The sequence below is a fragment of the Antechinus flavipes genome, chromosome 2 (assembly GCF_016432865.1).
Source record: "Antechinus flavipes isolate AdamAnt ecotype Samford, QLD, Australia chromosome 2, AdamAnt_v2, whole genome shotgun sequence".
NCBI lineage: Eukaryota > Metazoa > Chordata > Mammalia > Dasyuromorphia > Dasyuridae > Antechinus > Antechinus flavipes.
The window spans coordinates 226,510,353-226,526,351 of record NC_067399.1 but is presented as its reverse complement, the minus strand read 5'-3'; the positions used below and the strand labels follow the sequence as shown (position 1 = coordinate 226,526,351).

The 15,999-nt window shown below is 32.5% G+C and overlaps 1 protein-coding gene across 8 annotated transcripts in view; it reads right to left on the bottom strand.

Annotated features, from left to right (window-relative positions):
• The window catches only part of DTNB (dystrobrevin beta), a 361,849-nt gene that overhangs the window by 299,741 nt on the left and 46,109 nt on the right, over positions 1–15,999 (bottom strand). For all 8 annotated transcript variants that reach the window (XM_051976347.1, XM_051976345.1, XM_051976351.1 and 5 more), the window contains exons 2-3: positions 9,992–10,059; positions 2,894–2,974 (exon numbers count right to left, since the gene is read on the bottom strand). In XM_051976347.1, the coding sequence (XP_051832307.1) occupies positions 2,894–2,974; positions 9,992–10,058 (148 nt within the window). In that variant the 5' untranslated portion in view covers position 10,059. The remainder of the gene's footprint in view (positions 1–2,893; positions 2,975–9,991; positions 10,060–15,999) is intronic.

The following is a 15,999-nucleotide window of genomic DNA, read 5'->3' as shown; positions in this document are numbered from 1 at the left end:
TGGATACACCTTTGGCTAAAGTGACTGCAGTGAAGGAGAACACTGTGAAACTAGTATAGCTTTTGCATTTAAAAATTAATCTGGGGGCAGCTGGGTAGCACAGTGGACAGAGTACCAGCCCTGAAGTCAGGAGGTCCTGAGTTCAAATCTGACTTCAGACACTCAACAAACTTGTATGCCCATCAAAAAGACTGAATGACAGGCTCATGATAATGTGATTTGCCACTTACAGGAAATACAATGTTACATAGTATAATCAGTGCCAATGCTCTGATGAATTCTGATGAGGTCAAAGAAAAATTTTGTGAAGACCTGGAGACCCTCATCAATGTGCCGAAAGAGGACAAACTTATAATTCTGGGTGATTTTAGAATAGGCACAAACTATAAGAGATGGCAAGGAGTCCTTAGTAGAAATGAAGTTGGAAACAGCTTTTAGTTCAACAACAAGCATTTCATGATCTTCTCAATGTTTCCATTCTTAGGTAGGTAAGTTTTATTTACAAGAAAATGTTAATTTAAAATAATCACAATTATCCTTTTTTTACACTCCAACAATGCTCTCACTTTATAATATAATTTAAGATCTAATGTTGCTGAATCAACTTCCTTTCCATCTTTTTTCCCCCCTGATTTCTTTGAGGCTCTTCCAAATGAACTTGTTCTTCCAAATGAACTTTGTTATTATTTTTCCTAACTCAAAAAATACTTTATTTTGTAATTTAATTGGGATGACACTGAATAAACAATTAGTTTGGTAACTCATTTTAAAAATTATATTCTCTTTACTTATTCATAAACAATAAATATTATTTCAATTACTTTAGATCTCAGCTTATTTGTACAGTGTTTTATGTTTATGTTCATATAGTTCCTGTGTTTGTTTTGGCAGGCATACACTTGAGTATTTTATACAATCCAGATTTTTTAAATAATCAAAAACAATAGTGAATAATATTGCTGACATATAGTATTGTTTCTCTGTTTTTCACTTTTGATTAAATCTATTTTAACTTTAACTTTTGAGATCATGATTACTATCCCTGCTCTTTTTACATATAAAATTATACTCCTGTCCTTTATTTTATCTTTGTGTGTATGTCTCATTTTTATAAGTTTCCTAAATGCTGAACATGTTGCTGAATTCAAATTTTTAATCTGCTGTTTCTATTTTATTGGTAACTTCATCCCATTCACATACAAAATTATATTTACTTGTCTATTTTCCTCTTTCCCTTCTCCCCCCCTTTCTCACTTTATTTCCTTCATTCTTCATCCTCTGGTTTACTTCTACCCACTACCTTGCCTTCCTATTCCTTAACTTACCCATCCCTCTGAGAGTCCCTTCATTAAAGTTTCACATCACCATAATTCCTTGCTCTTTTTATTTCTTTTTGAATTTAGAAGATTTTTATAGTCTTCTAGATATGTTATTCTCTCTTTAAGTCATTCCCAATAAGAACAATGTTTTAGCATTACCCAACTTTCCCATTATTACCTTCTTCTGTGTCAGTTTTTTTTAATACTTGCTTTTTCATGTCTCCCTACAATTTTATTTTTTTAGAATCACCCCATAATACACAGCTCAGTCCACACCTTTCTTTCAAACTATCCTGCTGCTAATATTTTCATATATACAAAGTAAATAATTTTTCTTCTATTTTCCTGGGTGCTACACATCAAATTTTTCCTTAAGTTCTGAGATTTTTGTCACAAAAACCTGAAAGTCTTTGAGTTTGATAAATGTCCATTTTTTTCCATTCAGGATTATACTTAATTTTGTTGAGAAAGTTACTCTTGATCATAACTTCCACTCTTTTGCTCTGTGGATTATAGCATTCCAAGATCTGTGGTGCTTCAAGCTTCTAGATCTTGTGTAATTTTTAATGTAGCTCCATGAGATTTAAATTGTTTTTTCTTGTTGCTTTCAATATTTCCTTAACCTGGGAACTTTGAAACTTAACTATGATATCCCTTGTAAATTTTCTTCCTGGAATCTCTTGTAAGTGTTCCATTTGAATTGTCTTAGGAAAAGCCCAGAAAATAACTTTCTTTCAGATTAGTAGGTTGTGTACAGAAAGAAGCCAAGTTCAGAAGCAAGCAGAATTTTGTAACTCAGACCCCAAGAACAGAATAGGATTTTGCTTCCAGCTTCCAGTTCAGCATGAGGTCTGCTAAAGTACAATCATGTCAAGAATCCCAGACCAAAGGGAAACATGAAGTTCTGTCACCATGAACTAGCAGAGCTTTCCAGTGGGCTGATAGCAGCTAAGTCCAGCAGTAATTTACTGGAAAGAGATGATAGTAGAACCCATGGAAACTGATGAGACCATCAAGCAAGACACTATATAAGGAAAAGAAAAGAGGTCTCAGGACAGAACTTCTTTGCAAAAGTGGGAGATCAACAATGCATATGTCTGGTTACCTTTGATAAAGTTTCTTTTCTATTTTTTCTCTTTGTTATAGGGTAAGTTTCACTGGAAGGACATATTGAGAAATACAATGCTAACAAATGAAAATGATAACAAAAAACATCTCCCGAAATTGTTTTAAAATCAGAGCAAATTTGGTAAACCCATTTTGCTTTTTTAAAGAAAAAAGGAAAAATATATCCCTCCCATTTAAAGTATGCTGACATGATAAAAATAACAACTAACAAATAGTGATTGAGCACTCATTGTGGGGCAAAGCACTATGCTATTCTCTGTGGATATATAAAAGAATGTGAAACCCAAACATGTGCTTAAGGATTTTATAATCCAACTGAAAAGACAAGATATACATATGTAAAAGATAAAGAATATTATATTAAAATTTATTCCATTATAATTTTAGACACTGAAAAGATTCACACATGATCTCATAATGTTAAAAAAAAAGTAGAAATAACTTACAATTACACCTTTTTTGTACAAATCTTAGTTTGCAAGCTGTCCGGTATGTTGATAGCCTGATGACATCAAAATTCTGAGCACCTGGTAATAAAAAACAAAACATATATATTAAATATACAAATCCCTTAACAAAGTCATACATCAAAGTTCAAACACTATACCAAAAGGTGATAAAATCTTGAAATTTGTCTGTGATCTAACAATTATGGGATGTAGGTGTTATTTTACAGATGAAGAAACTGAGACAAACAGAAGTTAAATGACTTGCCTAGGGACACAGGAGAGTGTCTTAGGTTGGATTTGAACTCAGGTTTTCCTAGCTCCAGGCTTAACATGGTACCACCTAGCAGCCTAAAATGAACATGTTGAATAATTCTGATAATGGTAAGATTCTAAAAAGGATAGTTGGCTAGATCAGAGTAGTTAAGTCTTTCAAAGTTCATCACTCTTTCAATATTTCTTTTACTGTGTACAATGTTCACCCAAAACCTCACTTCACTGTGCATAGGTTTCTGTAAATTTCAGGTTTTCTGAAGTCATCTCCCATGTCATTTCTTATTGTATGATAATATTCCATCATAATAATATTCCACAACATGTTCAGCCATTCCACAATTGATGTGCATCCCCTCGATTTCCAATTCTTTGACACCACAAAAAAAGAGCTACAATAAATATTTTTGCAAAAATAGGTGCCTTTCTCTTTTCTTTGATCTCTTTGGCCTATAGACCTGGTAATAAGATTACTGAGCCAAAGGTTCTCCAAATTGTTTTCCAAAATAGTTAGAGTAGTTCACTACTCTATCAACAATATATTAGTCTACCTATTTTTGACATATCTTTAGACATTTATCATTTTCCTTTTCAAACATTTTAATCTACTGACTAAGGTATGAAGCGGTACCTCAAAATTGTTTCACTCTAATTTCTCTAATCAATAGTGATTTGGAGCATTTTTTTTCCATGACTTGAGTGCTTGGAAATTTCTTCTGAGAATTATCTGTTAATATTCTTTAACCATTTATCATTTAGAGAATAGCTCTTATTTTTTTTTAAATTTGGCTCAATTCTCTCTATATGTATACATATATAAGAAATACCTTTACCAGAGAAATTTGCTGTAATTTTTTTCCAGTTTCCTGATTACTTCCTAATTTTGTTTACATTGGTTTTGATTATGCAAAAAAATTTTAACTTCACATAATCAAAATTTTAGATTTTCACAAATTTTTCACATAATCCTTTCTATCATTTGGTCATAAACTCTTCCCTTATCCAAGACCTAGATAATAGACATTTTTTTTCCATGCTCTCCTATTTTACTAGTGATACTATCACCCTTTATGTGTAAATCACATACTCATTTGGATTTTATTTTGGAATATGATGTGATATGATGGACTATGCCTAGTTTAACCCAAACTGCTTTGTAGTTTTCCTAGCAATTTTTCTTGCCTCCAAAGTTTGAATTTTAGTATTTACAAAACAAGATTATTTATGATCATTTGCTATATGTATTGGATGTATGTGTATTTTATATGTATTGGGTTCCTAATCTGTTCCATAATCTGTTCCATTGATCCACCATTTGATTTCTTAACCAGTACCAGATTGTTTTGATTGCTACTTGTAATATAGCTTAAAATCTGGTATTGTTAGGCCACCTTCCTTCACACTTTGTTTTTACTGGTTTCCTTGACATTCTTGACCTTATTTTCTTGGAGATAATTTGTGTTGTATTTCTAGCTCTATAAAATAAATTTTTAATAATTTGGTTAGTATGACACTGAAAAATTTTTATAGAATTGTCATTTTTATTATACTGGCTCAGTCTATCCATGAGCAATTTATATTTCTCCATTCAGATCTATTTATATGAAAAATGTTAAGTAACTGTGTCCTAGAAGAAAGACTCATAAGTACTTTATTTTGTCTGGATTTATTTTCCTTTCTTTATTTCTTTCTTTTTTTTTTTGCTGAGACAATTGGGGTTAAGTGACTTGCCTAGGGTCACACCGCTAGGAAGTATTAAGGATCTGAGGCCAGATTTGAACTCAAGTCCTCTTGACTTCAGGGCCAGTGCTCTATCTACTGTTCCATCTAGCGGCCCCATTGTCTGGGTTTGTTTTAAATAGAATTTCTCTTTCTACTCTTTACACTGGGGTTTGTTAGTAGTATAGAAAAAGGTGGATGATTTATGTGGGTTTCTTTTACATTCTGCAACTTTTTGAAGTTGTTGATTTTTAGTTGATTCTCTAATGGTCTCAAAATATCACATCATCTGCAAAGAATGATAGTTTTGTTTTTGTTGCCTATTTTTATTCCTTTGATTTCTTTTTCTTATTATTATCACTAGCATTTCTAGTATAACACTGAATAACTGTGGTGATGATATATAACATTGTTTCACTCTTAATCTTACTGGGAAGGCTTCAAGTTTCTCCATTACAAATAATGTTTGTTCTTGGTTTTAGATAGGTACCACGTATCATTTTAGGAAAGGCTCTGTTGATTCCAATGATTTCTAATATTTTAAAAACAGGAATGGGTGTTGTATTTTGTTAAAAGGGTTTTTTTGCATTTATTGATATGCTTTTTGTTGCTTTTATTATAGATATAATTGTGTCTGCTTATAATCTTCCTAGATGAAACAAGTCCTACATTCTTAGCATAAATCCCACCTAGCCAGAATATATGATCTTTGTAATATATTGCTGTAATCTCCTTCTAATATTTTATTTAAACTTTTTTGATTAGGGAAATTGGTCTTTGGTTTTCTTTCTGTTTTTGTTCTTCCTGGTTTAAGTATCAAAACTATATTGGTTTCACAGAAGGAATTAGGACTCCTTTACCTATTTTTCCAAACAGTTGATATTTGCATCATAAAAGGAATTTGGTAGTGTTTTTTTAAACCTATTTTTCAAATAATTTTATATGGTATTGAGATTAATTTTTCCTTAAATGTTTGGCAGAATTCATTTGTAAATCCATCCAGTCCTGAAAATTGTTTCTTAGGGAACCTCTTGATGGCTTATTCAATCTCTTTTTCTAAGATAGGATTACTTAATAATCTATTTCCTCCTAGGCTAATCTAGGTGATTTATTTTTGTAAATATTCATTCATTTCACATAGAGTGTGAGTCTCACTGGCATATAATTGGGCAAATTAATTCCTAATAATTACTTTAATTTCATCATCATTCATTCTTCATTTTTTTTTTTATTTTCAATACCGGTAATTTGGTTTTCTTCTTTTTTAAACCAAATCAACACATTTTGCATTTGATTTTTTTTTCATAAAACCAGCTCCAATTCCTAATTTTATTTTTTGGTCCATTTTTTTTACTTTCAATTTTATTAACTTTTCCTTTGATTTTCAGGATTTCTATTTTAGCATTTAATTGAGGATTTTTAATTTGTTCTTTTTATAGGCTTTTTAGTTGCATGTCTAATTTATTAATATACTCTTTCTCTCTTTTATTGATGTATGTATTTAGATATACATATATACACTTCCCCTTAACTAATGCTTTGATTGCATACCATAAATTTTAGAATGTTGTCTCATTGCTATCTATGTCTTTAATGAAATTACTGATTCATTCTACAATTTGTTCTTTGACCTACTCATTCTTTAGGATTAGATTATTTAGTTTCCAAATAATTTTTAATCTATGCTTCCATGGCCCCTTATTGAATATAATTTTTATTGTATTCTGGTATGAAAAGGGTATATTTAAAATTTCTGCTTTTCTGCAGATTCTGCAATTATTTGTGAGGTTTTCATGCCCTTAAAACATGGTCAGTTTTTGTAAAGTGCCATGTATCACTCATAAAAAGATATGCTTTCTATTCTCATTCAATTTCTCCAAAAAGCTATGTTTTCTAATATTTCTAAAATTAAATTTATTTGCTTATATATTAGGCTAGATTTATCTAAATTTGAGAAGAGAAAGTTGAGGTACCCAATAGTATAGTTTTAGTATCTATTTCCTCCTGAAAATCATTTCATTCTTCCTTTAAGAATTTGTATGTTAGAACCAGCTATACCCAGCAAAAGAACACTGGGAAATGAGTGTGGACTACAACATAGCATCTGCACTCTTTCTGTTGTTGTTTGCTTGCATTTTTGTTTTTCTTCCCAGGTTAATTTTGCCTTTCTAAATCAATTTTTCTTGTGCAACAAGAGAACTGTATAAATATATACACAGATGTTGTATTTAACATATACTTTAACATGTTTAACATGTATGGGACTGCCTGCCATCTAGGGAAGTGGGTGGAGGGAAGGAGGGGAAAAATTGGAACAGAAGTGTCTGCAAGGATGAATGTTGAAAAATTACCCATGCATATGTTTTGTCAATAAAAAAGCTATAATAATAATTTTTAAAAAGAATTTGAATGTCATGCCATTTAGTATGTATTTAGTATTGATATTATTTCATTGTCTATGATACCTTTTGGCAGAGAAAAAATAGTTTCCCTGATTATCTCTTATAATTAGGTTTATTTTTGCCTCTTTGTCTGAGATCATTTCTGCTTCTACTTTTTTTTTTTTTTTTTTTACATCAGTCTGAAACATAAAAGACTCTGCTCAGGTCCTTTATTTTAATCCTATGTATGTCTCTCTCTTTCAAGTGTGTTTCTTTAAAAAAAAAAAATGGAGTTTGGTTTCTAACCCATTTTGTTATCTGCTTCTACTTTAAGATGAAGTCATTCTATTCACATTCACAGTGTTGATTACTATGTATTTCCTGCTGTCCTATTTTCCTCTGCTTCTTCTCCTGTCTCACTTTTTACCCTGACCCTCCTGAAATCTGTTTTTCTTCTTACCATTGCCACATTTACTCTGTTCTCCCTTTCATCTTATCCCCTTCCCCTTCTACTTTCCTATTTATTCTCTCTTGTATATCTCTTTTTATGTAAGATAATTTTCCCCATTTTTTTCTCTCCTCTCTTTTCTCAGTACATCCTTCTTTTTCACTCATCAACTTTTTTTAAAAAATCATTCCAACATTCACACTTATGCTTTTGTCAATGTAGATTGTAGACCCCTTCCAACTGCTCTAATAATGATAAAGTTTTTAGGTTACATTTATCATCTTCCCTTCCAGAAATGTTTACAATTTAATCTCATTGAGTGTCTTGTGATTTCTCTTTCATATTTGCCTTTTTATATTTCTTTTGAGTCTTAAATTTGAAAGTTGTTTTCTTTTCACCTTTGCTCATTTTATCAGAAATACCTACAAGTTCTTAACTTCATTAAATATCCATTTTCTCCCAGAAAGTTTGTACTCAGTTTTGCTAGACTGTAAATTCTAGCTTCTTTGTTTTCTGGAATATCATATTTCAACTCTTTGCTCAGGCTATCTCCCGTGCTTGGAATGCATTCCATCCTCACCCCTGCCTCTTAGAATCTCTAGATTCCTTGCAAAATTCAATTCAATGCTTTTTGTGGTAGCAAAAACTGAAAACAAAATATAAGAACACTGATAAGAGAATGGTTAAAGAAAACAACATATAAGAATGTAAGGAGTTATTACTGTGCTGTATGAGGTATGAATATAGAACATGGAAAGATTTAAATGAACTGATCTAAAGTAAAATAAGGAGAGTCAAGAAAATACTAATCATAATGACTACAACAATGTAAGTGGGAAAAAACCCAGCATAAATAATCAAAAACAAATGTTACAAATTTTAAAAATCATAAACTCCCCAAGAGATAAGAAGCAATGCTTTCTCCCTCATATTTTTGAAGAACTAGAGATTCATGGGTGTGGAATATTGCATTTTTTTAATGCAGTTTTTTCAGTGTATCAACTGGTTTTGCTGTTTAATTTCTCTTCTTCTTTTTCTTTTTCCTTTTAATAAATTATTTGTTAAAAGTGATGCTCTTAGAATGCACTTGGGGGAAAAAAGCATCCTTCATGAACTCAAGCAAAGTGAAATGTACTGTGTAGGAATGTTCTGGGATGACCAGCTATGACTTTACTCTTCTCAGCAGTACAATGATCCACAGCATCTCTAAAGCACTTATGATGAAAAATTATATCGAAACCCAGAGAAGAAACTGTGTTTGGATACAAATTGAATCATACTCTTTCTCTCTCTCTTTTCTAATTTCATTTTTCTTGAGGTTTTTTTTGGGGGGAGGGGGTGGTTTCTTTGGACTGGGGTGAAAATGGAGGAGAGAGTCTGGAACTTAAAAGTTTAAAAAAAAATGGAAAGGGGGCAGCTAGGTGGTTCAGTGATAGAGCACCAGCCCTGAAGTCAGGAGGACCTGAGTTCAAATCGGATCTTAGACACTTAATCCTTCCTAGCTGTGTGACCCTGGGCAAGTCACTGAAGCCCAATTGCCTCAGCAAAAAACAAACAAATAAATAAATAATGATAAACAAATGGAAAGAGAATTGTTTTGAATGTAACTGGAGAAAATATTAGATAGATAGATAGATAGACAGATAGACAAGAAATAAAAAAGCTCTTTTGGAGAGAGAAAGGAGAGCAGTATAAGAGGAAATGAAGGTAATGTAAAAATAAAAATACTGATAAAAATTATTTCTTAAAAATAGCTCAGTTCATATATCCCTTGCTAAATGAGATCTTTCCTGCTCCCTTCAGTGATAAGTAACACCTGTTAAAAATAACTAACATTTACCTTATATACATTTTGTATTTATTTATATTATATATAATATATATTATTCCCCCTACCTCATAGAATATTAGTTCATTGAGGGTAAGGGCTATTTCATTTTTTGTCTTCATATGCCCAGCAACTACAGAATAGTGCTAAGAGCAAAGCTGGTAATGTTTTCAGTATGACTGATTAATTGACATTAAACATTATTCATAAATATATTTCTAGTATAAAGAAGAAAAGCTACAGCTAAGATAAGCTTGGATTTTAAAAATCAATTCAATATGTCTTTTAGCATTCATAAAAAAACTCCTTTGAAATAACTGAAATTTAATTCTGCCTTTTCCGTTTCTAAAAATTTTAATTTAAACCTTTCACTAATTAAATCAGCAACTTAGTGGAAAAAAGAAATACCCACATAAACAAAAGGGAACACAGAAGTACTGGGAACTTACGCATTTCCATAAACAGCTGCCTCTTTTCTGCCATGGTCTTTCTCTTGTTCCCACTTTCTTCAATCATCCTAGACAGCAAAAGACAAAATACCACATAACTTAACAATTCAACTAAATGTTTATCATACTATTTATCTCAAGTTTAGAAACTTGTATGCATATATTAAAACTGACTTGGTAAAAATAGTTGGAGACCTGACTTGGAAAAAAAATCATTCATTATCTTTATATCCAGTAGATGTCATTATTATCATCTTCACCATCATCATCATTTAATTTATGAGATGACTCATTTAAAACTCACACAAAAATGCTACTCTGATGGTGACCCCGGGTTTTCAAAGGCTGCATCAGCCTAACACATACTCTGCAAATTCTACTAAGCCATAAAGACTAGTATGTTCCCAGTTTATCTGCTGTCTCTAAAAATGCAGAATAAGACACACATTATTAAACATAGTCAATATGGGAATTAGGAAATTTTTTACTTTTCTTTTTTAATGGGGGAAAGAATGAAGAGTAGAAGGGAGAACAAATAAATGCTTGATAAATTTTTTTTTAGAGGCAGTGAAATTTTAGTTATAATATTGAGCCTTGAGTCAGGAAGACCTAAGTTGAAATGAAACCTCAGAGGCTATGACTATATCTGAGTTAACCTAAAGAAGAGAAAGAGCTGAAACTTAATGAAAAGCAAAATGTAAACAAGCATAGGAGTTAGAGATTTTAGGAGCTCCAGTAGTATCATGAGTTCACTACTATAACTCAGGTAGCTTTAAACATGATACTAGGGAAAAGAAGATATAAAGAATGACTCCATTATTAAGACAGTGTTACCCAGACTGAGTATATGTGAGGTAAATCAATTTAGGGATTTCTACCCATTATTTTGTGGAAACAAAACCTGATACTCTTAGACTTCCATTCATTGCTTCTTCCCATAATCTTTCATTTTCTCTTTAGGAAAAAGGTTCTCAATGTGTGGTTCATGAACTTCTTCTGTTAATATTTTAATAACTTTATATTGATAAAACTGGTTTCTTTTGTAAGCTTTGGTATTTTATTTCATACATTATTCTTTTTTATTAAAGCTTTTTATTTTTCAAAACATACATAGATAATTCTGCAACATTAGTCCTTGAAAAACCTTGTGTTCCAGTTTTTCCCCGCCTTCTCCCAAGATAGCAAGTAGTCCAATATATGTCAAACATGGTAGAAATATATATTAAATCCAATATATACATACATATTTACACAATTATCTTGCTGTATAAGAAAAATCAAAGCAAACCAGAAAAAAAAAAATGATGAAGGAATTAAAATACAAAAAGTGAGAATGCTATGTTGTGAACCACACTCCTCTCTTCTCTGGGTGTAGATGGCTCAGACCATTGAAACTGATCTGAATCATCTCATTGTTGAAGAGAGTCATGTACAACAGAACTGATCATTGTATAATATTGCTATTGTCATGTATAATGATCTCCTGGTCCTGCTCATTTCACTAGAATCTTCATGTAAGTCTCTCCAAGCCTCTCTGTATTCATCCTGCTGGTCGTTTCTTACAGAACAATAGTATTCCATAACATTCATATACCATAATTTATTCAGCCATTCTCCAACTGATGGGCATCCACTCATTTCCAGTTCCTTGCCACTACATAAAGGGATGTGCAACATTTTTGCACATGTGGGTCCCTTTCCCTTCTTTAGTATTTCCTTGGGACAAAAGCCCAGTAGAAAAACTGCTGGGACAAAGGGTATGCGCAGTGTGATAACTTTTGGGGCATAGTTCCAAATTGTTTTCCAGAATAGTTAGATCTGTTTACAATTCCACCAATAATGTTTACATGTTGTTCTAAGGTGGAATTCACATGTTTAAGCAGACTGCAAAAGGACTCATGACCAAAAAAAGTTAGGAACCTCTGCTCAGAACAAAATATGATGTCTTTGGCTTAGCATTTAAATTGCTGAACTCTTTGATTTCTACTTTACATATTGCTAGAAGCATGTAAACTTAACATAACAAAATACACAATAACCACAACAATGTAAATTAAAAGATCAATAAAACAAACTTGAATACTGACTGGGAAAACTAATGAAAGTAATAAAGAAGAGATAATAAAAGCTATAGCCTTCCTCATAGCAGAGAGGTGGATGACAACTAGGACAGAATATTAAATAATGTCACATATAGTTATTGTAGATGTTTTTAAAGGTTTTTCTTTATAAAAAGGGACAATTCAATGTGGGGTGAGAGGAAAGAAGAGGATGACTACCTTGAAAACACAAAAGGATCAATTTTATGTGCATGTATACACACACACACACATACAAGGTTATTAGCAAAGTCCAGGAAAGGAGAGAAGTAGAAGCTATAATATAGACAGATTTTTCTAGGAAATTGACATGAAAAATTCACACAAGACATTAGCTTGAAGGATTGGTAGGATGATCAAGTAAAGAAATTTTTTTAAGATCTGGGAATGTGTAAATATCAGAGAAGGATCCAATAAAGATATGTATGCATGCATATACATTTCTACATATATGTACATAAACATATTTTATATATAAATCAAAGGCACCAAAATCTATTAACCAAAATATTTATAGCAGCACTATTGTGGTATCAAAAAATTATAAACAAAGTGGATACCCATCAACTAAGAAATGGTTGAATATGCTGGAAAAAAAAAACTAGGATATATGAATGTAATGAAAAATTAATGTTAATTTTAAAAATCGTATATAAGATTAGAACTTCATGTGATGTGAAAAACAGTCCAAAAAATAAATGAAAATATCACTAAGAGAAAAAAAATGCTTTCAACTAAAAAATATCTTTTAAAAGTACTAAAAGAATACCGATCCTTGAGAAGCTACAATGACTAATCTTGGTTCTGGGGAAAACAATATATGCATACATATTTACACAATTATCTTGCTGTATAAGAAAAATCAAAGCAAACCAGAAAAAAATGATGAAGGAATTAAAATGGAAGCAAACAACAACAAAAAGAGTGAGAATGCTCTGAAACCTTTTTAGAAGATCTACAAATTCAAAAATAGTTTTTATTTCCAATATGATAAATGTCTACAAATATAATACAGATAAACAAAATGCTTTGGAGAGATCCTCAATATATGAAAATCCCCCCCCCCCAACAGATTCTTTGAGTGTGGGTATATCTTTACTATCTCCTCTTGCTCAATTTAAGGAGGAACCCATCCATTTTGTAACCATCTAGTCAGTGGAGATATTCCTTACTTCACCCAAGCCATGACCCTGATGCTATATCATTTTTTGCTTATTTTAGCTTGTGCATCATGTTAACCAGTAAGATTCTGTTTTTGGTATTGCTGCTTCAGAATGTTTAGAATCAATAAATCTGGTATCAAACTTTATACAAATAAGGCACTGGAAGGAGAGGGCATCTTAGATTGTGAGAATCATGAGATCGTCCACTTTAATAGAGGGGCCCAGATCCTTTTAATAAAGTACTTTGGCTCAGAGCTCTGTCTCAGTATTCTTTTAGTCATTCAAGGTGATTTCTGTCCCCACTTTTCCGGTGACAACAAAGGGACAGAAGGGCAGGACTCCCACCTCTTTCAGCTCTCCCAACTTCAAGGGACCGAAGAGATATCAAGCCCTGTATGAATTTTCACTATTGGCATCCCCACAAGCCCTGGGAGGTTGGATTCCTGTTGCCATCTGTACCTAAATTCTCCAACCCTGAGATGAGTCTCTCTAAATTGCAGATTGGTAAACTTGCCTTTATTTCCAAATTCTTATCTTTTAAGCAAAGTCCCTAATTGAGCTAATGTTCAAATTTGTCTAAATATAAGTTCCAGAGTACTTAAAATATCTTATGGCCATGACTTTAATTTTTAAAATGTACACCAGTTTTTCTTTTCCATTTTTTTTCTTTCACTTTGCCAGAAACTTTGCTCAGTTTTGACAGAGTTGAAATTGATTAATTGCTAGATATTTGGGAGTTTACTGATATTAATCTTGTCAGTGTAATTGGTTCTTAACTAACAGGTTAGTCAGTTTATAAGCTTAGTCTCTAGATTTCTTCAAGTATTCGTAAAACACTATATAAAAGGGGAAAAGGCAACAATGCTGATAGTACTTGTGATGGGAGAAGTAGGACCAGTTGCAGAAAGTGGAGACTAGCAGTAGAACCCTGGAATCCTTTAATAGGAGAGAAAAATCCTTAGTAGCTATCATGGTATTAGGACTGATTTCAGTCACACTAAGGCTGTTTTGAGCAGCTCACAATGAGAGTGGCTTTGAAAGTATAAGTTATCAAGAATACCACTAGTTGCTTTATCAAGAATACCACTAAGCAGGGTTGTATCTTGGGTTGTATAAGCTTCACAAAATCATTTGCTAAGATAACCCTAGGCAATGATGAGCTAAAAGCTGGATACACCTACCTCCCATGCTTAAGTTCTATAAGTTGATAATTTTGTATGGCCCACAAATTGTTATAAATATCTAAATGGCCTTTGGCAGAAAAAAGGTTCCCCATCTATGAATTAGAGCCTCCTTGGAGATCTCTTAAGTCTTATGAGTCTGGATACCAAGCCTGTGATTACATCTCCGGAAGCTTCTCATAAAGGCCGAAAGGGATTGACCTCTTCGTAACAAGGACCTCTATTTCCCAAACCTTAAAAATGTAGGGAATAGTTTCACTTAATATATTTCCAGAGACAAACCCACTTGATTCCAGTCACCGATAAAGAACCTTTGGCTACTAATTGCCTAGTTTTAAAAGCCTTAGAGATTTGCTCCTAGAAATTAAGAATTTGAAAAATTTACCAGAACAGAGCCTTAAAACATTCAAGTGTTATCTGTAGGAAAGATATCCATATAGGAAGAACTCAGCCTGCAGTTATCTCCTCCAATCCCACTCCTCTTGCAGATAAAGTAAACCAAGCAACAAGGTGAGATATTATATATTATATGTTAAAGAACATTTTAGATTTTCAGAGATCTCTAACTGGAAGAAAGATAACCCTAGATTTGATGAGGATCCTGTTGTAGTTACTGTTGTAGTTTAAAGTTATCTTTCAGGGCTATAATCCAAATTGGAGCGATGTAGCAGATCTCATAGAGACCCTATTATCTCCAGGTGAAAAAGCAAGTGTTATTAAAGTGAAAAATAGAAAAAATTGTGTGTTTAGGAGATCAGGAAATTTGGCTAAAATAAGATCCAAAATGGGATCCTAACTAACCCACACAGTTAGCACAGTCACAACAGCCAAAGGATAACTTACTTAAGAGTATGGAATTTTCTACATAAAGACCAAATAATTTCAGCAAATTTAGAAGATCTTTCAAGAATAGGGTGAGACCCTCTTGAGATTTTATTACAGGTTATGTAAGAATGGAAAGTTTTATGTTAGATTAGATCCCCTAAACAAATGGGATGCCAGGATTATTAATGCTGTTAATCAATTATTGCCTAAAATCAAAGACTATTTTCTTAAGAATCACACAGGAGGGCATGAAAAACCCATAAAGGAACTCAAGGCAACTGAGCAGTATATTTAGGAAGGGGAAAAATAAGCAAAAGATAGTGCTGCTATAGGGGAGAAGCCCAAACAGAGAGGTCATCCTAAGTCTTTCCTTGCAAATATTCAGACTTCAAGCCACCCAGTACCCTTTTTATAGCCCCCTAATAAAGGTCACGGAGACTGTTTTTATTGCAGGAAGAGACAGTACTATGCCAAAAATTTTATGACGAAAAGGCAGGATCCGAAGAGTCTACCTTATTAGGACCCAAGGGAGAAACCCAAATTAGCCTCAGTGGCAAGATTATGTTCCTGCAAGAGAAAATAAATTCAAATGACCTTTTAATAAAGTTGAGGTGGCTAATGGGCATGGAAGAGTCCAGGAATAAAATGACAAAGAGTATGAACAATAGGAGGGCTTGGATGTATGAAGATGTGAGGGAGAGGAAAAGAATAATGTTTCTTCTAATATCCATGCCCTGTTA